This window comes from Carya illinoinensis, chromosome 7 (assembly GCF_018687715.1).
Source record: "Carya illinoinensis cultivar Pawnee chromosome 7, C.illinoinensisPawnee_v1, whole genome shotgun sequence".
Lineage (NCBI taxonomy): Eukaryota > Viridiplantae > Streptophyta > Magnoliopsida > Fagales > Juglandaceae > Carya > Carya illinoinensis.
In genome coordinates, this window is record NC_056758.1 from 18916419 (window position 1) to 18939535 (window position 23117).

Consider the following 23117-nt stretch of genomic DNA (forward strand, 5'->3'; position numbering starts at 1 on the left):
AATATCAATAAAATTTGGAAATAAAGCGAGTCCCACTGAGGATCCATCTCGATAAATTTTTTTTTATTTAATGATTAAAAAATTATTTTTTAATGATATTGTAAATTTAAAAAAAAAAAATTAAGATATGAAAAAAATGAATAAAAACTGAATAAAAAAAAATACAAAAAAGAATTCGTCTTGTCGGCCGCGATTCTCGTGCGCGGCTCAAAATTTGGGTAACGGGGGGGTACTGAGTAGGCAACGTAACGTAGCTGCAACATCAAAAGTCAGCTACCCTTCGCACTTGTGAGCGGGGTTGACTGCTGGGTACAAGCAAGAAGCCGTCTTCTCAATCGAAATCCCATATACGTCACATTTTTCGTCGTCTGGGTTGCGTGCGAGATAGTGTGTTTTTTTGTGTCACAGAAATTTGAGTCGTCGTTGCAATGGCGGAAGTGGACAACAAGCAAGTCATATTCAAAAGGTATATAGACAGACTCCCAGAAGAGACAGATATGGAGATCAAGGTCAGTAAGATTAAGCTCGAGGCTCCAAAAGGGTCGGGAGCTTTTCTGGTCAAGAATCTGTACCTCTCTTGTGACCCTTACATGAGGGGCCGTATGCGTGATTTTCGTGACTCATACATCCCCCCCTTTGTCCCCGGTCAGGTAAACCCTTCATTATTTCTCCTCGTTGCTACACACTCAGTGTCACTCTTGAGTCTTTGTTCGCACTCAAAACTCGTGTTCTTGCTATGATCTTTTGATTATTGTTCTCGCTTTTGCTTGGATGGCTCAATTTTTTCACGCATGTGTAATGTGTATCTCTTTTGGAGCTTTCATTGTTCGATTGAAATTTAATTTATTAAAGATAACAGCAAAAGACCATGAAGATTTACCACAGGAGAAGCACGTTTGGTTCTTACCCTCTGTTAAATTAGCCATTCCTTACAAGATGAACTCAGGCGTGGCAGTATTTTACGAAGAATTTTGCTTCAATTGTGTTAATGTGGAGGCTGGGACATGGGGAGAGTGAGCTTGCTGTTCCTGAGCTTGTGGTAATTCATAATGAAAATACTGTTCATCAACTTTTTTTCCATCATCTTTTATCGGCCTTGAATGCGATAAAAGGACGATGGTTAAAAGAATGATTAGTAGCATTAGTCAAACGATATATCCAAAGTTTGAGATTGATGGCATTATGAAATTTATTTTGCTATGAATTGAAAATAAATTCATGATTTCAGATATTGGGCTTTTTCCATTAGAAATCCATTAACTGAACGATGATTTGACTTGTATTGATGAACGTTTATGCTCCAAGTAAATCTCTGTTCATTCAACTTCATCTATGTTAAATAACCAATTGTCGCAAAATTTAAGGTTATAAAAAGGGATAAATTTAATCATTTAATTTATATGCTGACACTCCTCCCATGTAAGCCAAACTTCCCCTTAATAAGTGGGCTTGACAAGTAGAATATTTAATTGAGATAGACAGTATATTGTCCATTCAAATTTCGAACTCGGAAGATCTACTTTCATACCATGTTAAATCACCAATTGTATTAAAAGTTTAAGCTAATTGGAAGATATAAATTTAGTCATTCAATTTATATGCTAACAAGCTACATTATCCCTGGAAAAATTGGAGCCATTGGACATGTTAACTTTACTGAGATGTTGTTTGACATTAATAAGTTCCCATTATGATGGTAGTTAATTTTGGGCCATTTTCAGACTAATGTCAAATGCTTATCTCCATTCACAGTAAGAAGAATCATCTGCATGCTCACTTATCTTTTCCACTTCTTTATCTATTAATCATTTACATGCTTTTCACCGGCACTTAAATTGATCAGCTTTGATCTGACAAAATATGATTGTCAACGTACTGCAACCTTATCTGCAGCTTTAAAATCACTGTAAGTAGTGACCAGTATGGTAGCAATCAATTATAGTATGATCTTTTTCTCATATTAGTCCTCGTAAGTAGGTCATTATCAATAAATATTGTTTCTACTAATGTCTTATGGAACAATAATTTGTTCTCCACAATTTCTGACAATTATGTACTTGGATGGAGCCCTTGGAAGGATTTGGCGTATCCCAAGTTATAGATTCTGATAATCCAGATTTCAAGCCTGGTGATTTAGTTTCATTGATTACTGGCTGGGAAGAATACAGCTTGATTCACAGAACTGAGCAGTTGAGGAAAATTCAGCCAGATGATATTCCTCTCTCATACCATGTTGGTCTTCTTGGTACTATGCTTTTTGACTTGAAATTCATCATATTTTAGGATTCCTTCTCTTTGAGTCAAATAAAAATGGAATATATTTTAATGTTATTTCAATTATTTTAGTTATGAATCTCTTGTCTTTGTCATTCTTCCTCCATTACTCTTCCTAACAGGTGCATGGAACAAATGATAATTCAATGACTTTTATTAAAATAAATTGGGACCTCAAATTCTGTCTAAGGTTGGCAATTCTATAGAGGAATGTCAATGCCATACTTCGTGCTTTGATCTTCTTAGTGGTTTCAAGGATCTTGTAAACTCCATGTATGTACACTTGTAAGGAGGTTTGTGTTGTCTAAATAACAGATGAGTCTACACTAGAACTTTTTGCAAAGGGAAATTATCTATTTTCTCGGGAAGTACTATATTACCTTTTGTTTTCTCTACTTGTAAAGGTATATCATAAATGTTTAGATCATTAACCATGCTGTCAATCTATTCTAGTGACCCTATTTAGGGGCTAATTGACTTGTATTATTGCGAAGTGGGTTGAGGTCTGCCGACGTGGCAAGGGATTATTTTTCTCTCTATGTTTGGGCTCCAACTAGGGCATCTCATGGTGCTAGCCACCGGCTCACTGCTGTTGATGGCAGGGCAGGAGGCTGGGGTGGCCAAGGATCAGGAGAGGACGATGGGGCTGTTGCCGCGCTCTGAGCGTGCATCTGCTGTTGGTGCAACGGGGTTTGCAGATGTGGTGGCTGTGAAGCCATAGATTTTGCCATATGTGGTTCTACCTCCAAGGGAGCCTCGGCTTCAGGATGGTTCTATATTCTTCATGTTTTTGGAAGCGGAGATTCAACAATCGGCAGAGGCTTTTTGGTTCTCAGTGGTTCTGAAATTCCTTCATCGACGACCTTCCCTCGATCATATTCGTGCTTTTATCAAAAATCGTTGGGGATTGCAATTGATTCCGGTGGTTGGGCGTAACCCACAGAATGTGCTGGTTAGGATGGCGAAGGAGGAGGATTTTATTAGTGTGATGGCGCGAGGCAATTCTGAAATTCATGGAGTTCCCTTTCGGGTTTTTCACTGGACTCCGGATTTTGTACAAGACGAGGATTCTCCGTGGGTTCTGGTATGGATTACATTGCCGGGATTACCACCTAATTATTTTCAAGAATCAATGTTACGAAGTATGGGGAATGGATTTGGTCGTTACCTAAAGAGGGATAATGCTACAGCTTGTGTGACTCGTCCAGAGGCTGCGCGGATTTGCGTTGAAGTCGATCCTAGACTTTGCGCAAATCTTTTTGGCTGGATCCCCCAGGCCTTGCGTCGAGTCATTTTCAGGAGGTCATATTTGAATCAACTCCTTCTTTTTGTGTTTTCTGCAGAAAACAGGGGCACCTTGAGGCTTGATGTTCCAGGCGGGAATGTCTGGTGATTGCAAAAAAGAATAAACAAGTTTCGCTGTAGAACGAAGGAAAAAAAATAGGCCTCAAAAAGTAGTAGGCAGCCGTGATGGTGAGAAGTCCATGCCTGTTATAGAGAAGGTGGTGGGGGAATCTTCAAATCTAGAAGAGAGATTATTCTAGAGGCCATCCGTATGAGAAGGGAAGAGATCACTGTGTAGTTAATGGTGTTTGGTTTGTTTCGCCGAAGGGAGAATTGTTTGATAAATGTATGGAAGAGGCCCGAGTTGAACTTTCAGAGGTCTTGCCTCCTAAGGCGTTGTGTCTGGCTAATGATCCTTTGGTTGAAGAGGAGTTGGAAGTGTTTGATAAGCCAGAGGGGACGCCATCTAAGCAATGTGACAATTGGTTTGAAATTACAGAGGTGGAGGATGAGGATGACGATCAGAAAAATCTGAACCAAGAAGTATTTTGAGGCTAGTGGATGAAGCTTTGGAATTTGAGTTAGGTGGGTTGGGAGATAGGGATCCTTTTGCTATGGAAGATTTGCATCATCTAGGGGTCCAATGGTGAGTTCGAAGAGGAGTTGAATGAGTTAGCGGCAAACCTTTTGATTTGGATCCAGATATATGTGTCCCTCTAAAAAAAGTAAAAGGGGTAAGAAAAGAAAAATCGATTGTGGTGTTGGAGCATCGCACTCGCTCCAAAATATCTCTCTAATTTTTTTTTTTTTGTATATTCTTACCTGGAATATTAGGGGGATTCATTCGTTGAAGAGTAGACTTCAGCGTATTCTGAATAAAAGTCACCCTCCCGTGGTGACCATTTTAGAGCATTCCCAACCGGTACCCATAGGTACATTTTCTCTATAATTTGAGGAAAAATTTAGGGATTTCATCAAAATTACCTCTACATCCGAATCTCCATTTTAGGGAAAGTATTTAGGGGATGTACAATGGTTCCCCATATTTGGGGAAAATATGGGGAACCACTGTAATATGGGGAACCACTGTTCATCCCCAAATTATTTTTTATTAATATTTTATTCTAATCATTTATACTTTCTATCATACTCATCTACTTTCTATCATACTCATATTTGTTATTGTTTTAAATAATAATTTTAAAAATAATTTAAATAATTACGAAAATATAAAAAAAATAATTTTTAAAAGATTATCATACCCACAAAAAATAATTTAAATTTTTGTTTAAAATATTTACTAGAGTAATAGTTCAAAACATAAGAAAAAATATTGAGTAGTTATGTAAATAAAAGTGGGAGAAAAAAGTAATAAAGAAAGAATAGAGAAATATTATTTTAACAGAATAGAGAAAGTATAGGGAATGAGATGTATGAGGTTTTTGAAAGATAAGTAAAATTTAGGGAATGTCATTTTTAGCTAAATTATAAGAAATTTTATGGGGAACCCAATGTGAAGGCTCTTAGAACCATTTTTAAATTCTAGTAACTGCAGTAGATGGGCACATTGGATGAAGATGTTGCACTGTGTTAATAATGCAGAGGTAGGTGGAAAAATTTGGCTTTTCTGGGCTACTGATGTTGAGGTCGATTTGGTCTCAATGTCGGATCAAGCTATTAGTGGATGGTTTGTTCATGAAAATTGTCGGGTGTTTGCAACCTTCGTTTATGCGAGCTGTTTTCAAGTTAAAAGAGTGGAATTATGAGTCTTTAAAGGCTCAAAATTCTTGTGGGCTTCCTTGGTTTATTGGAAGGGATTTCAATATAATTCAATACGATAATGAAAAGGTGGGTAGACTTTTTGCAGGCTTCTCGGGCGAAGAGGGAATTTAATGATTGTATTCATGATTGTGCGCTGGTGGACCTTCCTTGTGTAGGTAATCGTTTGTCGTGGTGTGGTGGATGGTTAGGGGGTAGAAGAATTTGGGCTCGGTTGGACCGAATTCTTGTGAATGTGCATTTTATGAACTACTCTAGAGATATTACAGTTTCGTATTTGCCTAGGACTTCTTCGGATCGTGCGCCGATGCTGGTTCAGCTCAGTAGATACAGAGTGAATGTTATTCAGCCATTCAAGTTCCTTCGTACGTGGGGATCGCATGAGCGATTTCTTCCTTTAGTGCAGGAGGTTTGGAATGAGTGAGTTGAAGGGTGTGCCATAGTGAGAATTAGTAAAAAATTAAAGAAGATGAAATGCATGTTACGGACGTGGAACTGAGAGGTATTTGGCCGAGTGGAGGTTGAGATTAAAAATCTGGAAGATCGCAGCACTGGGTTGGAAGTAAGTCTGTCCTGTTCTTACTCATCTCAGACCGAGAATAAGTTGTTAAATTGTAAACAAGAGCACCTGCAGTGGGTTTATAGAGAGGAGGTTTTGGCCTGTCAGAAGTCCAGAGTTAAATGGCTTGCCGAAGGGTATGCGAATTCAAGTTTCTTCCATGCTACCTTGCGACTCAAAAGACGAAATAAAAAAATTGAGAAGATGCAACTAGACGATGGTAGCAAGCTGACTTTGGGGGAGGCGGTTCGTGAGGGGGCAATTTCATTCTTCCAGAATTTGCTTACGGTGACGACAATTGAGAGGAATATGGATGAGATGGAGCTGATACAGCCAGTAGTGTCCAGGGAGGATAATGAGGCCCTGTGTGCTGTTCCGACTTTTTTACATGAACTCAAGCAATCTTTATGGTCTATTCCGGTGGATGGTAGCCCATGTCCAGACAATTTTTTGGCTAGTTTTTTCATGCTTGCTTGGGATATTGTGAAAGACGATCTGTTGGAAATGGCTAAAGATTTTTTTGAAGGTCAAGCGATTTCAACTTTTTTTGGGGCTACGAATTTAGTTCTGATTCCGAAGGTCGATGAGCCGTTGGGTTTTAATTAGCTTCAACCATCAACCTTTGTTCAATTGCCTATAAAATTATGTCAAAGATTATGGTTTTGAGGATATATCATTGGCTCAGGAATTGGTTCAAGGAATCAATAGGAAGGCAAGAGGGGGAAATGTTTTGATGAGAATTGATATGGCCAAAGCCTATGATCGAGTCAACTGGAATTTTCTCTTAGAGATCATACGTAGGTTGGGTTTTTTCGAGAAGTGGCGAAATATTGTTTTAAATGTTGTTTCCTCTCATTTTTACTCGGTTCTATTAAATGGGTCTGCTAAAGGTTTTTTCAAGCCGTCGCGTGGGCTTCATCAAGGTGACCCTCTTTCTCCTTATCTATTTATTTTATCGGAGGAGATTCTTTCTCGAATGCTTCATAAAGAGTTTGGTCTGGGTCGGATTAAGCCGTTCCATCCTGGTAAAGGTACCTTGATTTCCCATTTGCTTTAGGCGGATGATATACTGATTTTTGCTAATGGGGGAAGGTCTTCTATTCGGAATCTTATGGAAGTATTGCACAGGTATGAATTGATGTCTGGTCAATTGATTAATTTGAGTAAGTCTTCAATGTTTTTCTCTTCCTCTATCTTGGTTGTCTGTAAAAATGATTTGAAGTTGATTTTGGGTTTTGCGGAAGGTAGTTGGCCTTGCACATATTTGGGCGTACCTTTGATTGTAGGTCGCATGACTATCCGAGTGTTTAATTCGCTCTTGATAAAAATACAAAAAAAGTTGTCTGGGTGGAAGAGCAAGGCTCTTTCGTTTGGACGTAAAATTATTCTAATCAAACATGTTTTGAATAGCATGCCTATACATATGCTCTCTGTCTTGAATTTACCAAAAGGAGTGATATCAGAGATAAAGAGAATTTTTTTTTCGAATTTTTTATGGGGTTCGTCATTGGAAAAAAAAAAAAAAAGTGGATATCTTAGAGCAAAATTTGTATGCCGATGGAAGAGGGTGGGCCTGGGTATTCGGGGGGTTTGCATGAGGTGCAAGCATATTTACTTATGAAATTTGCGTAGAAGATAATGATAAGTCAATGTGGTCGAATATTTTTACTTCCAAATATATGGGAAACTCCCATATTTTTTCTGTGAGACAATGTAGGATAGAGTCTCGTTTTTGGAAAGGGATCTATCTTGGATCTCATGCCTCAAGTTTTACAAAACTCACGGTGGATTATTCGGGCAGGCCAAGTAAATTTCTGGCAGGACAACTGGTTAGGAGAGGGACCTTTAATTGCTAATATACATGTTATTGGAAGTGTGGACTTGTAGGTGGCGGACGTATTCAGGGAAACAGGGCTGAATGCTCATGTGTTGTGGGAGCTCATTCCAGAAGAAATTTTTGAAAAATTTTGTGATGCGGATATGAAGCTTCGATCAGGAGTGGACAAATGTGTTTGGCAGACAACAGTTACTGGTGAGTTTAGCACCATATCCGCTTGGCATCTGGTTTGACAGCATGGTGACATATGCCCCTGGAAAAAATGGCTGTGGAAGAATTGGCTTCCAAAGAAGATGTCTATCTTTGTTTGACGAGCTAAAAGGAATGCAATACCGGTGGATGGCATTATTCAGCAGTTAGGCATTCCAATTGTATCTAAGTGTAAGTGTTGTAAACAATCACAAATAGAGACTTTGAATCATATTTTATGTAGGGGAGGAGGAGCTCAAAAAGTATGGCAATTTTTTGTGAATACATGTTGAATGAGAGCACCACAGATTCGAAACTGGGAGGGGATGATGAGTTTCTAGTGGCAGCGAGCTTCCATGTCCACGCAAGTTGGCTGGCTTTGGGGGGTTCTCCCTATTGTAATCTCCTGGGCATTATGGAGAGCTAGATGTGTGGCTAGAATGGAAGATATGAATTTTAACCCAGATGTTATTATTCGATCTGTTAAAATTTTAATTAGAGAAATCTCGAGTAAGATAAAAACATTTCGGTGGCAACGCTCCCTTGAGCGGGTGATTTTGGAGGAGTTAGGCTATCCAATTATTCCTATTGTTACAAGGAAAATTAAATTAATTGCATGGCTACCACCAGAGATAGGATGGGTAAAGTTGAATGTCGATGGAGGATCTTGCGGTAATTCAGGAAATTCAGGTGGGGGTGGAATTATTCGGAATTCTCAAGGTGGAGTAGTGGCAGGTTTTGCCCATTCTTATGGTCATGCTACTAATACCATTGCTGAGTGTAGAGTTCTCCTTGATGGGCTTCGGTTGTGCAAGCACTTGGGGTTGAGAGATGTTTTGGTAGAGTCAAATTCGATGGTCATAGTTTGGTTCTTGGCTTCAGGAGTGTGTAAATATTAGTTTCTTTGGGATTTTTGGGAGGAAATTACAGCTACTGTTGGGGAGCTCAATGTTTGTTTTCGCCACATTTTTAGAGAAGCAAACATGGTAGCGGACTTTCTAGCTAAGCAGGGGATGCAAGGGGTCAATTCAAATTTTGGTGACGATACTTTCGTTCATGGCCCTATTCGGGATATTATTCGTATGGATAAACTTGGCATTCCTTTTCTTAGATGTTGATTGGTTTTTTGGTTTCAGGGGATTGTTTGTCGGGTTTGTTGGGAATTTTTTTATGCCTGAGGGTTTATGATCTTAGGGACTTTGTTTCTTGGTATTCCCCGCCATAAGTGATGGTTTTTTTAATAAAAGTGGGAAACGGTCACTATTGGACGTGTGACCTCGGCTCTTTTAATTAAAAAAAAGACTTGTACTATTCTTTGCAATCTGCATGACTTTAAGGCATAATTGCAAAAGGTGTAGTACTTTAAGTAAGGGCATATTAACTGTTTTCTCATTGGATAAAGCATGACACATGATCTCTCTTCTTTTCTGAATATTTAGTGAAGGACTAGCACCTTGTGCCTTTTCCATGGTTCTTGCACAAAGCAACGGAGGTGCTTAATTCTGTAGTCCTGGCTTCACCTTACCAGATACAAGGACCCTCTGTTGCATCTTTGTCTCAGTATTGTGAGCAGATAACCAAGTAAAGCTCCTTTTGGTGTGGTCATGTTCTTGGCCCTAAACAAAATTTTCCTAAAAGACTACAGTTCTACCTATTAATGGGGTCTTAAAGGAGTTGCGACAAGTTTTTTTCTCTCGTCATATTGACAGCCCTTGTGCCCATGCCAATAGTAAACTGTCTAGTTGTTCCAAACACAAATAATTCAATTCCTGAATACAATCTACATTATGAGAGTGAGCATTGCTACTTGGTTTATCTAGAAGGATTAAAATCAATTTCCAGAGAGCTTTGAATCATTAGACTGCTTCTAACAACCATGTGGCTTCAACTTCATCCCTCTTATCCTGCATTCGGAGACTTTGTTTTAATATTTTATTGACCAGGAATTTGTTAGGAAGTGCTTATGTATTTAATATGGGAGTCTTCTATCAGAATCTTCCTCTGCCTCTGGATAGAAAGAAAAATGGATTTGGGGGGAGGGGGGAGTTGAGGCATAACTGACTACTCATAAAAAGGCTTAAGCTTCTAGGAAATGATGAACTTCATTATTTATGCTTCATTTTAATACTTCCCTGTCTTGTTGATGAAGTCAAAACCACGTCCATTAGTTAATTAGGTGCTCATGGTTGTTGTGTGTAATATCTGTACTCTTGAGAATAAAAAAAATTTCACCATTTTTAGCTTTAAGTTATTGCCATGAGTTATCTTTTTGTTAGATTTTGCTTTCTTCATCTAAAGCAATCACTAAACCAGAACTTTTTTTTCTTTTTTTTTTTTTTTTTTTTTTTTTAAATACAGGTATGCCGGGTTTTACTTCTTATGCAGGATTCTTTGAGGTCTGCTCCCCTAAGAAAGGGGAATTTGTCTATGTATCTGCAGCTTCTGGAGCCGTTGGTCAGCTTGTTGGCCAACTTGCCAAGTTGCATGGTTGCTATGTAGTTGGAAGTGCAGGCACAAGCAAAAAAGTAAGTTCCTTTTTTTAGAAAAAAAATTATGATTGCTAATGTTAGTTTTTCCCCTGGAAAAAGCATACTTATCTCATCAAAGAACCAATCCTTTTGCAATATGACCAAAAAACTACCAAATTTATCACTTGTCCTTCAATTTAAAACATAAATTACAGTCTACACCCTCTCATTAAGATCCAACCATTAAGAAAGAAAAAAAAAAAAGGTAAGTAAAGTTGCGATCTTAATAATTGAATCTTAAAGGGGGGGATCAAATTGCAAAAGAAAGTTTGGAAAAATAAGTAACAACTTTGGCAGTCTAGTGGTCATATTGGAAAAGGAATGATAATTTGAGAGCGTAAAGTGTAGTTTTTCGATTTTTCTTTATATAAAGTTGATGAATCATTCGTAACTTATTTTTGTTTTTGTTTTTGTTTTTTTTGTTTTTTTTGTTTTTGTTTTTCTGCATATTAGGTGTTTACCGCCATTTCAAATCCACTTGACATGTAAAATAACTCAATTGGCTCATATCAGATTGATATACTGAAGAATAAACTTGGATTTGATGATGCGTTCAATTACAAGGAAGAAAGAGACCTTGATGCAGCACTGAAAAGGTTAGTGATGAGTTCCTGAGGATGCTGAATGATACAGAACTTTTTTTATGAAAAGATGAATCCTTCTCTCCCCTCTTACCCTTTTGTTTTTTTTCCTTGAAATAATTTAGTTGAAATATTCTTCTCTATTGGCCGGTTCACATACACATAATAGGTACTTTCCGCAAGGCATTGACATCTACTTCGATAATGTGGGTGGGGAAATGCTGGATGCAGCACTTCTTAACATGAGGATTCATGGCCGAATTGCTGTTTGTGGGGCGGTGTCCCAGCAGAGTTTCTCTAAGCCAAGAGGGATTTTTAATGGGTTCAATCTCATATCAAAGCGCATCAGGATGCAAGGATTCTTGCAACATGATTACTTACACCTATACCCTCGCTTCTTGGAGGATGTGATCAGTAACTATAAGCAAGGGAAGATCGTTTACATCGAAGACATGAATGAGGGCTTGGATAGTGCTCCAGCTGCCTTTGTTGGGCTATTTTCTGGCAAAAATGTTGGTAAGCAGGTCATTCGAGTAGCCCATGAATGATTATTGCCCAAAATCATTTACAACCATTAGTGTTATTCCTATTTGGGAGTATTTAATTCTGGGAGTTTTAGTCCCCATTAGTAAAGGACTGGACTAACTTTCTTCTAGTTGAAAGTCCAGAATAGGGATTTTGAAGTGAATTTAGAGCTTCATGAACCCTGAGTGAAATGATCTTCCACGAATACCTTAAATGGATCATTGAAACAAAAGTGCATGGTATCAATTCAAGTTATCACTGCACAAGAGTCCAAATATCTAATTTTAGCTAACTGTGAAATCATTCTCATTCTATTGTATGACTAATGATTGTGAAAATACCAATTAACCATCTTATAGCAATCACATCGGGCACGTTATAAGTTTTGCTAGATTTTATCTAAAAATGCATCTTTCTCTATTTTGACCACTTTAACTCACTTTTTCAAAACAAATTGATATTCTCTATAATTTTCTAACTCAAATTAAGCACTGTTTATAATTTGGAGAGGCAGAGACGTCATGTGTGTACACCACAGCATTAGTGGTTGTGAGCAATATGAACTCCCACAGTAAATATAGCGAAGTCTTAATGAAATCTTAAAAAGTATTTAAATAATTTTAAAAATTCTTTAATGAAATAAATTAGGTTGTTTGAGTTTTACATATTAAAATACTTTTTAATTTTAAATAAGTTAAAAAGTATATTTTGATATTTTTCATCAAGCATACTTTTCTGGATATTTTAAAAAGACTATCAATGAGCTAAAATACTCGTATAACTTTAAGATAATTTTAACTTTCAAACTTTTAAAGATATAGTTATAATATTTTTAAAAATTGAATGATTGCCATTATACTCAAAAAATACTTTTTTATGTAACATATTTAAAAATTCTTTAAGATATGATTGTTAAACAATAAATAACTTTTTAATAAAAGTACTTATTATGTAAACTAAAAGTTATAAGTTTTAAAATTATAAGTTCTCAGTGCAATCCCAATATGCACTATATGTTATATTGTTATGGACCTCGGTAAATTACGAAGCAGGATTGTAAAAGAAGATGACAATTGCAAAGGAAATGGGTTGAATCTTGTTTACTGAAATTGATATGTCCATACATTCATCACTCCAGGAATTCATTCGAGGCAATTCCTAAACCTCCCAAGGAAAGTTCCAGAGATTACAATTCAGAATAATCTTCCCTCTTTCTTTCCTCTCCTATTTATATGAATATACAAAATCGATAACAACCCTCCAACAGACTCCATTGCTAACACTGCCATGCTACAGGACACGTGGGATAGACTAACAACCAGCAAGGATAAAACGCAAAGCTTCAATAAAAGTAAAACTCCACAGCATAGCGTCCCCATCCTTTTTGTTGTCTTCACCCCTTCATTCTTTGCTCATGGTTGACCTCGCTCATCACACCCCAAGCTCCTGACATTCTCCCCCCGTTAAAGAATCTTGTCCTCAAGATTAAGAGCACTAATAGAAACTTTATTTCTACCATGGCTTGCGAATTAACATCTATAGTGTAGCAAGTCATGTCAACCATTTTCCCATACTCTGGATCATACCAGGTGTTGTAGCTGCACAAAAATCGTCTAGCAATCCCCAAAGCTAGCCTTAGGTAGACAAGCAAATGATTCCCAAATAAGAAAGAATTATACCCAAACTGCCAATAACCCTTGCTTGTCACAGGAACATATGTGAGCTTGCGCTTGTAATGATTGCGATCTACACCACCAAGGACAATTTCACCCTCCTCTTCCTCCTCTGCTTTACCGTTGAGCCGGAATGAAAACACTTGTTCTTTAACAAGACCTTGTTCAACCATGTTGTACCACACAAGAGCAGAATTTCCAACTGAAATCTCTAGAAATCCGCTGTGTGCAATTTTCATCTTTGTGGTTTGATAACATTTCATGTTCCGTTGTCTCACTACACTGTGAACAGGATACCAGAGCATGGATGTTAAGAAGTATTCCTCAGGAAATTTCCTTGGAGTCATGTCACGACAATTCTTACATCTTTCTAGTTTGCAGGAGCAATGGGCATAATGCAAATCAATATTTGAATATGGAATAGCTCTGTCACAGTAACTACATATTCTGGTGGATTCATTGGACGCCATTTCCATGGCAATGCAAGGAAACAAAGCACGTGACGTCGTTGTGAGACTAATAAACAAATCATCTTTGAAGGAGAAATGGAAGCTCCTGCATTCTCTATCCCAAGAAAAGCTTCTTTCAGATGTCAATTCAAAGTGAACTACTTTGTAGAGTCCCTGAAAATGGCCTTTGCTATGCCCTCCAAAAAGGTGATTGTATGTTTGACTCTTTCCAAGAATTTCAGCAATCTCAGGATCATATTGCTGATGTAATAAAGCCTCTCCAGGAACCAACAAGGTACTTCGACGACGACGTAAGGCACATTTATACGACTGGAATGCTGAACAATGATGCCAAACAAGCATTATACAATCTCCTAAATTTACGAGGACACCAGTTAATATCTCAATCACAGTCCAATTCTCGGTATCTTCCCCTTGCCTTGCAAACACCACAATAAGGACTGAATACGCCACTAACCCAATTGTCAAACACGGTAGGACACCACTAATGCTCATGTTGACCTGGATTAGGTTCACAGTGGTTTTGTAGTACACGTTCATCTTTTCCAGTTGAAGATCAGACTCACCCTGGTGCCTCACTGTCAGATTTAAGTTGCGCTCCACAAACTCCATTTCCCAAACCTTGGCTGTGAAGGCTCGATGGAAAGTAGGCTTGCGATGTGAGAGTAGGCCACTCAAGGATGTGCGGATGCCGAAATTCATCATTTGGATGGAATATGCCTTGCCGAGGGGCTCCTTTTGGTCCAAAAAATTCTCAATGGTGAGAGGAGGCCACTCGAGGGCGTGGGTCTCCCATGGGGGATGCCATATGAGGCGTAGAAAAACATCACTGCATCTACGATCAATCAGCCTTTTAGAATCTTCGACGCTGTTGATGAGGTGCATCTTGGAGATTAAGTGCTCCATTTTCATGAGATCAATATCAGACGGCGAGTTAATGAAGGCAAGCAAAACACTGAGAGGGGAATCTAAGAGTTGAGAAAATAAGATGGGATTTCTAAGAACCGATGAAGTAGGTATTTCTTTGGGTGTAACTTCCGTGTAAACCGCCACACTCTCCTCCCCCGCTGCTGCTGTTTCTACGCCATTCTCCGCGACTTCATCTTCATCCTTTGTTCCCTTTTCTTCATGCACTACCGATTGTATGTTTGAATCCGTAGCTGCCAAGTGTTCATCGTCCTCATGGTCTTGCCACTCCACGAGAGATTCTTGCATGCTCTTGCAATTTTGCTTCATTCCGTTCACTATTTCTTTCATCTCCAGCACTAGATCCAAAATCTTTTCCATTAAAAACAAGTTCAGGAGCTTGGGGTGTGATGAGCGAGGTCAACCATGAGCAAAGAATGAAGGGGTGAAGACAACAAAAAGGATGGGGACGCTATGCTGTGGAGTTTTACTTTTATTGAAGCTTTGCGTTTTATCCTTGCTGGTTGTTAGTCTATCCCACGTGTCCTGTAGCACGGCAGTGTTAGCAATGGAGTCTGTTGGAGGGTTGTTATCGATTTTGTATATTCATATAAATAGGAGAGGAAAGAAAGAGGGAAGATTATTCTGAATTGTAATCTCTGGAACTTTCCTTGGGAGGTTTAGGAATTGCCTCGAATGAATTCCTGGAGTGATGAATGTATGGACATATCAATTTCAGTAAACAAGATTCAACCCATTTCCTTTGCAATTGTCGTCTTCTTTTACAATCCTGCTTCGTAATTTACCGAGGTCCATAACATATATCTACCTTTTTCTAAATTGCAAAAGGTATTTTATAAAAAATTATAAGGAATTATAACACTTTCAAAACACTATAAATCTCATTCTCTATTCTTTATTTGTAACAAACATATTTTTTAAACTTTCAATTTTTTTGTCATATTTTTCAAAGCTCATCTATTACCAACAGTCATAATTTTCAAATATATGTATGTTTTCCTAGTCGTCATAATATTAAAAAATTTATTTTCCTAACGATCACATTTCCAATAATTTATCTGCTTCTAAATGGTTATATTTTATCTTTTTCCCGTTGGTCACATGCTCTTATAAGTGTCATTCTACTAGTAAATAGGAAATTTCTGAGTGTAAATAGGGCCACTTTCTATTTCATAAAATAGTTTATGCATTAACTTGTGATAATGTATTTTTTTTAATTAGAATTAGTTAACTAGTTAATGCACAAAGTAGTTTTTTTTTAATGTATTTAACAAAATAGTAAAATATAATTCGGATTGCCCCCCCACATCAACAAAAACGTGGAAAATCATAATATAGTGGTTAATCTCTTTATATATATATATATATATATATATATGTATCAGCTTGAAGAAAAAATGATCAATTTTGAACAACAAAGCATGAACTACAAGCCACGTCAATGTGTGAGTTTTATTTTGTGAGATTTTCTTAATGAACTAAACATATCTCACCATGAAATTACTGGACCATGATGATATTAAAAACAAAAAGCTTCTCTCCAAATTTGGAGAACAACCATGGCAAAGAGGACATCAATGCGCTTGCCTTTCTATCTTGAGTTTTAATCCAACTATATCCTAATTTAAATAACTAGAAGTTAACTAACATTGAGCAGTCTTCGCTCTTTTCTCTTTGAGGGAATGAGATGGTGTTTCTAGTCTGTTGAAGTGTTATTTCAACAAGTTTTTCTTTCTTCTTTCATTCTAATCTGTTTGATTGTATGGAGTCGTTGAAAGAGTTGTGTAGTCATTTGCATTTGATAGAAGAGGAAGAAGATGTCATAGACTTGGAGGGGAATGCAATGGTGGAAAGTTTATGTAAAGGGGAGCTTTGTTTGATCGGTAAGGTGTGGCTTGATCAAGTAATTCCAAAATCTATTATCCAATCTACCATGGCAGCTGAGCAAAGAGGCGCGCAGTTTTTAGTGGGGTTGGGAATAATACTTTCACTGTCTCATTTGCTAATCATGCAGATAAGTAGAGGGTAGAGGAAGGAAAGCCATGATTTTTTTATAATGCAATTTTCGTCATTAACAAGTTTGATGGCCTTGTTCATCCTAGCAAAATGAACTTTGATCATGCTTCTTTTTGGTTACAATTGCAAAATTTACCGTTGGCCAGCATGAACAAGGAATGTGGAGTAAGAATTGGGAGTTCTATAGGGAGTGTTAAGGACGTGGAGGTTGATGAAACTAATCTGGGATGGGGTCTGTTCTTACGTCTCAAAGTCTATCTCAACTTGAAGAAACCTCTCACACGAGGCAGAACAATAATAGTTGAAGGAAAAACGTTCTAGATTCCAATTCAATATGAAAAGCTCCCCAAGTTTTGTTCCACTTGTGGTCTAATTGTTCATGAAGCACATAAGTGTTCTATAGATGCTTCAAAGGATCCAAACAGCATGCAATTTGGTTCCTAGTTACGTGCTGTACAACCAGGCCGTAGGGTCTAGGACCACTCTAAAGATCATGTTCCTTATTCAGATCAAGGAGGGAGTGGAGGAAATAGGCCATATGAGGCAGAGAAGGGTGGTGTGGCCTCAACTGAATCGTTACTGGTGAGGATCTCAAATTTGGAAACAGATAGTGGAAAGGGAGTGATTTCAGGCGTGAATTAGGTATTAAAAACACAACCCTCACAAGGAGTAAGCAGCAGGCAGGGGTTGATGGCCTTGTGTTTGAACCTCCAACAACTAGTCAACATAATTCAAAGAAAAGAATGCTTAACATGAGTAATATTGAGACTGAAACACATAATTCTATTAAGAGGTCAAAACTGGATAGTTTGGAGGGAATGAGTATGGAGGGGTATAGAGGAGTTGGAATTGAATCTTTGTTATAGGTAGGAGCTGGTTGCCAGCCTTGCCTACAGTCATGAATTTCATCAGTTGGAACTAGGGGAAAGCATCGGCCGGTTCAGACCTGATAAACCGACTGGTTAAGTCCAAAAATGGGAGGACCGAATTCATTTGGTCCAATCCGCAGTTCAGGGATTTTTCACCCCAGACTAGACCGAATGAAAAAAATTTAAAAAAAATTATATATATTATTTATATAAATAATTGTATAAATTAATTATATATATCACAATATTACATAAGTATTATATTCTTTAATGTGTAATTATAATATAAAGTATTAGAATATATTAATATATTAACATATTATAAGAGTTATAGTATAAATTATAGTATATGTATAAATTTATAATAGTATTAGTATAGTTATCTTAATATGTTAGTATTAAATCACTATAACTACATAGAGTATTATTTAATATAGTATTACTAATTTATCATTAACATATAGTATATTAGTAATACTACTAGTATAGTTATTAGTTATAGTATTAGTACTAAGTCTATAACTATATATATTTAGATCAATGTATTATTATATTCTTTAATGTATAACTATAATATATAGTATTAATATATATTAATAATTGTACAACTTATTATGTAATTCTCACTTAATAAGTCATTTAATTTTAATTTAGTATTTTAAATAATTTTTTTATTAATCGATTTTAAAAAAGAAAAAAGGTTGGACCAATGAACTATCGATCAGGTACGGTTTGAGAAAATGATGGACCGAAAATTTTCACCCGGACCAGATCGGACCGTATCGTGCTCTCGCCTAAGTGGAACTCCCGTGGACTTGGGAACCCACGGGGAGTTCGATTGCTTCAAGATATGGTTCGAAAAGAAGATCCCAATGTCTTGTTTCTGTGTTAATAGAATCGATAAATTGAAGTTTACTTTGGGCTGTTTAGTTGTGAGTAATGCAGGCTAGGGGGGTGGTATTGCTCTGCTTTGGAAAAGTCAACTCCTATTGAAGATTCTCCATTTCTCTAAATCTGATATTCACACTAAGATTAAGTTAAATGTGGAAAGTGATGTATCCTAGTACCTAACATGTGTGTATGGTCACCCTGAGGCTTCCAATAGGCATGAGACTTGGTCTTTATTAAGGTCAATTAGTGTACCCTCTGGATGTGCTTGACTTCAGTTTGGTGATTTTAATGAGATTTTACACATGGGGAAAAAAGAGGAGGACGGTGTAGACCTGATAGACAAACAGAGGACTTTAGAGATGTGTTATATGACTGTCATCTATCAGATTTGGGTTTTTGTGGACCTCAATTTACCTGGTGGAAAGAGAGGTAGAATCGAGGAGACATTTTTTAAAGATTGGATAGGTTCATTGCTAATAATGAATGGAGATCCCTTTTCCCAACGATGGTTGTTGAGCACATTCCAATTGCTTACTCAGACCATCTTGTTATCAAATTGAAACATCGAGATGATTGTGTGTTGGAAAGAAGAGGGTCTAGGTTTAAGTTTGAGGCCATGTGGATAGATTCTAATGAGTGTAAATAGATAATTGCCTCAACTTGGAATTTGGTGGGAGGAGAAAAGGATCTTTCATTGGTTATGTAGAAGATCAAAAGCTGTGGAGAGAGGCTTCAGTATTGGAACAAGCACAATTTTGGCCATGTCAAGAAACAAATTGCTAGAGCCTAAGACAGAACTAATTTTCTGTATTAGGTTGATCCTAATTGTTTGAGGATTGATGATCATAGAAAAGCAAATACTGATTTGCAAAAGTGGCTTGAAAGAGATGAAATACAAGATTCTTCCATAGAAAAGCATCCCAAGGGTAGAAGAGGAACTTTATCAAATGGGTGAAGGACAACAATAGTGTTTGGCACATGGGAGAGGGAAGGGATAGGGTTATTCTGGATTATTTTCAACACATCTTTTCTGCTATAAATCAACAAGGCTACATGGTCATGTATCAACTATGATGAATGAGAGTCTGCTTCAGAATTATACTGCTAATGAGGATTTTCAAGCTCTTAATCAAATGGATCCTTTAAAAGCCCTAGACCAGATGGCATGCCACCTTTATTCTATTAGAAGTACTGGTCTTTGGTTGGAAGAGATGTATTTGTGGTTGTGCTAAAAGCTTTTAATGAGGGGTTTTTCCATCTGCTTTGAACCATCCATACATTGCTTTGATCCCTAAGAAAAACAAACCAGAAGTAGTGGTAGATTACAGACCAATTAGCCTATGCAATGTAGTCTACAAGTTGATTGCTAAAGTATTATCTAATAGACTCAAAAGAATCCTTGCAAATATAATTTCCATGTCTTAGTCAGCTTTTGTGCTTGGAAGATTAATAACAGATAATGTTCTAGTGACTTATGAACTAGTTCATTATTTGAGACAAAAGAGGCAAGGAAACAAAGGATACATGTCCTTAAAATTAGATGTGAGCAAAGCGTATGATCGAGTAGGGATATAAAAAAAACCAATGAACCAATAAACTAGACCAAACCAAACTGAATCGATGGGTTTGGTCTGGTAACGAGTTGGGTTCGATCTGATACCAGTTTTTTTTTTTTTAAAACCGGTCAAAATCAGTCTGGTTTCGATTTTTCCTCTTCTAAAATTGAACAGGATCAGACCGGTTCATATATATATATATTTTTAATTTTTTATATTGTATATAATTTATATATATGATATATAATTATATATAAAATAGTTTTGTATTATATGATAAATTACTAATTAATATAATATTAAATTTTAAAATTTTATATCATTATAGTTTACTGTATTAGTGTTATACTAATACTATATCACTATATATTATAATATGCTATAATATATCACTATATTATATATTATATAATATAGTATATAGTATATTAAAATTGAAAAATCAGACTGAACCAAACCAGAAACCAGTAAAATTGGAGTACCGGTTTAGGAGGGTAATCGGTGTGTAATCATTTTTGAAAAATACAAAATCGGTGCATGTCGGTTCGGTTCTAAATTTTGTCCAAAACTGAACCGGACCGGTTACACCCCTATGATAGAGTGGAATGGGGCTTTCTTGACATTATTATGGAAAAAAATGGGTTTTGAGAAGAAGTAGAGAAAGATGGTCATGTGTTGTGTGAAGTCTGTCTCCTACTCAATTTTAATAAATGGAACCCCAAAGGGACCTATCATGCCTTCAAGAGGATTAAGACAAGGGGATCTTCTATCCCATTATCTTTTTCTTTTATGCACTAAGAGTTTGGTTGCTTTGTTAAAACAAGTAGAGAAGAATAAGCTGGTGGAAGGCATCAAAATCTGTAGAGGCAATCCAAGGATCAACAACCTCCTGTTTGCAGATGACAACTTATTCTTTTGTAGGGCTTCTATGCAAACAAATGCAAAGATTCATCAACTCCTCAAGGTGTATGAACAAGCTTCAGGCCAAAGGGTGAACAGAGAAAAGACAGCTATGGTATTCAGTACAAATGTTGATCCTCAATTGCAGTAGGATATCATGGCCTCTTGGGGAGTGCAACAGATTCAGCATTTTGAAAAGTATCTTGGACTTCCATCAATGGTAGGTAGATCTAAAAACAAGGCTTTATGGATATCAAGCATAAAATTTGGAAGAAATTACAAGGATGGAAGGAAAGGTTTACTATCTCAAGGTGGCAAGGAGGTCTTGATAAAAGGCAGTGTCTTTATCAATTCGTACATACTCGATGAGCTGCTTCAAACTGTCTGGGCGTTTATGCAGGGAATTGGAAAATATGATGGCTAAGTTTTGGTGGGGCCAAAGAAAGGAGGAGAATAAAATCAGATGGATGAGTTGGTCTAAGATGTGTGCAACAAAGTCTTATGGTGGTATGGGCTTTAAGGACCTACAAAGTTTCAATGTGGCATTATTGGCTAAACAAGCTTGGCAAATTATGAATGAGATATCATCCCATCCTCAAAAAGTGTACAAATCAAGGTATTTTCCAAACTCTGATTCTTAGAATGCTCAATTGGGTCATGCACCTTAATATGCTTAGAAAGGGATTTGGGAATCAAAAGGCTTTTTGTTGAAAGGTTGTAAGTGACGTGTAGGCAATGGAAAGTCTATAAATATTTGGATGTATTTCTGGTTGCCTAGTCAAAGACTTGTCTCTATGGTTCATGATTAGATTAGGATGCAAAGTTACCAAACAGTTGCACAGCTCATTGATGAAGACATTAACTGGTTGGATGTTGAGTTAGTAAAAAGCCTTATGGCCCCTTCAGAAGCTGCTGAAGTGCTGAGATTTCCACTTGGACCTACTAATAGAGAAGATCAGCTTATTTGGCACCATGAGAAGATAGATGTTTATATAGTGAAGAGTGCTTACAAGTTTCTTTTGTCTTTGAAGAATCACCGTACACAAGGGGAATGCTCTAATTCTCAGTCCCAACAGATTTTTTTGGAAGCAATTGTGGAAGTTGCCTATTCCTAACAGAGTTAGTTTTCTTGAAGAGCTTGTAAGCAAGGATTGCCTACGATGAGAAATTTGCTGGTGAGGAAGGTAGTAGCAGAGGATACATGTAAATTCTGTGAGGTTAGTGTGGAGGATACAGGTCAAGCACTTGTTTATTGTTCATCCATTTTATAATATTGGAAGTAAGCTTTCAACTACCTACATTTGGATGGTGATACTAAGGACTTTATGGAGCTAGCAATGAAGGTGAGAGAGGATGGGAATGCAGGGGATCTTGAGAAATTCTTTCTTATTGCTTGGTCTTTATGGCATAGGAGGAATCGGCTCCTATATGAGGGACACATTCAGCATCCACAACAAGCTGTAGACTATGCATTTTCAATTTTGAAGGCTTCACATGCTGTTCAAGTTGTTTGTCAGTAGAAGACGATAGGGAGTTTTGGTTGGAGACCGCCTTTTGCAAGTGTTCTTAAACTTAATACAAATAGATCAATCTTCAATGAGCTAAGCAAGTCTAGAGTTGGAGACATTTTGTGAGAAGAGAAAGGTTGTGTTATCATGGCAGCTTGCAGCAAAGAACTAGAGATTTCAAATCCAATGGAAGTTGAATTACTTGCCATTTTTAGAGGCCTCCAATTGTGTGTTCCTATGGGTATTAGTGATCTAATTTGAAGTCTGATTCCTTGTTGAGTGTTAATGCTATCTTAGCAGAAGGGGAGTCCATGTCTCCCTTAGGTAATCTAATTTTCTCTATCCAAGATCTTTTGAAATAGATGCCTAAGCTGCTGATTTAACATGTCAGTAGAGTTTTTAATGTAGCAGCTGATGGTATGGCAAAATATGCATGGTATGTAAAGAGTTTAATAGTTTGATGGGATTCAATTCCTGAGTGTGTGTCCCAAATTGTTTGTCATGAAGCCAAGTTGTAATTCTTTATGATGATTATATTGCAATGAAGATGGTTATGTTGCTATAAAAAAAAAAAAAAAAAAAAAAAACTATATCCTAATTTATTCTCTAAAGTTTTCGTTGCTATAACAAAAATGTTCAAAATGATAGGATGAGGCAATCAAAGGCAGCTTCTCTACTTGGACATGCCATAGCAAAACATTTGACTTGCTAGCAATCAAATAGGAGAAGCTTAATGGTAAAAAATAGGCAC

At 37.1% G+C, this 23117-nt stretch overlaps 2 protein-coding genes across 3 annotated transcripts; one reads left to right on the forward strand and one right to left on the reverse strand.

Annotated features, from left to right (window-relative positions):
- Positions 1–233: 233 nt before the first annotated feature.
- Positions 234–11816, forward strand: LOC122315932 (2-alkenal reductase (NADP(+)-dependent)-like). Of its 2 annotated transcripts, none has more exons than XM_043132284.1 (5): positions 234–650; positions 2068–2245; positions 10281–10447; positions 10964–11046; positions 11201–11816. In XM_043132284.1, the coding sequence occupies exons 1-5, from the start codon at positions 429–431 to the stop codon at positions 11577–11579; spliced, it is 1029 nt and encodes a 342-aa protein (XP_042988218.1). In that variant the 5' UTR covers positions 234–428; the 3' UTR covers positions 11580–11816. The 2 variants fall into 2 exon arrangements, with proteins under 2 accessions (XP_042988218.1, XP_042988219.1); XM_043132285.1 differs by having other exon boundaries at positions 509–650; positions 860–2245.
- An 825-nt stretch (positions 11817–12641) lies between these two features.
- Positions 12642–13435, reverse strand: LOC122317355. Its single transcript, XM_043134401.1, has one exon. It carries the CDS (start codon positions 13400–13402, stop codon positions 12950–12952), a length of 453 nt encoding a protein of 150 aa, XP_042990335.1. The 5' UTR covers positions 13403–13435; the 3' UTR covers positions 12642–12949.
- Between the last annotated feature and the right edge of the window lie 9682 nt (positions 13436–23117).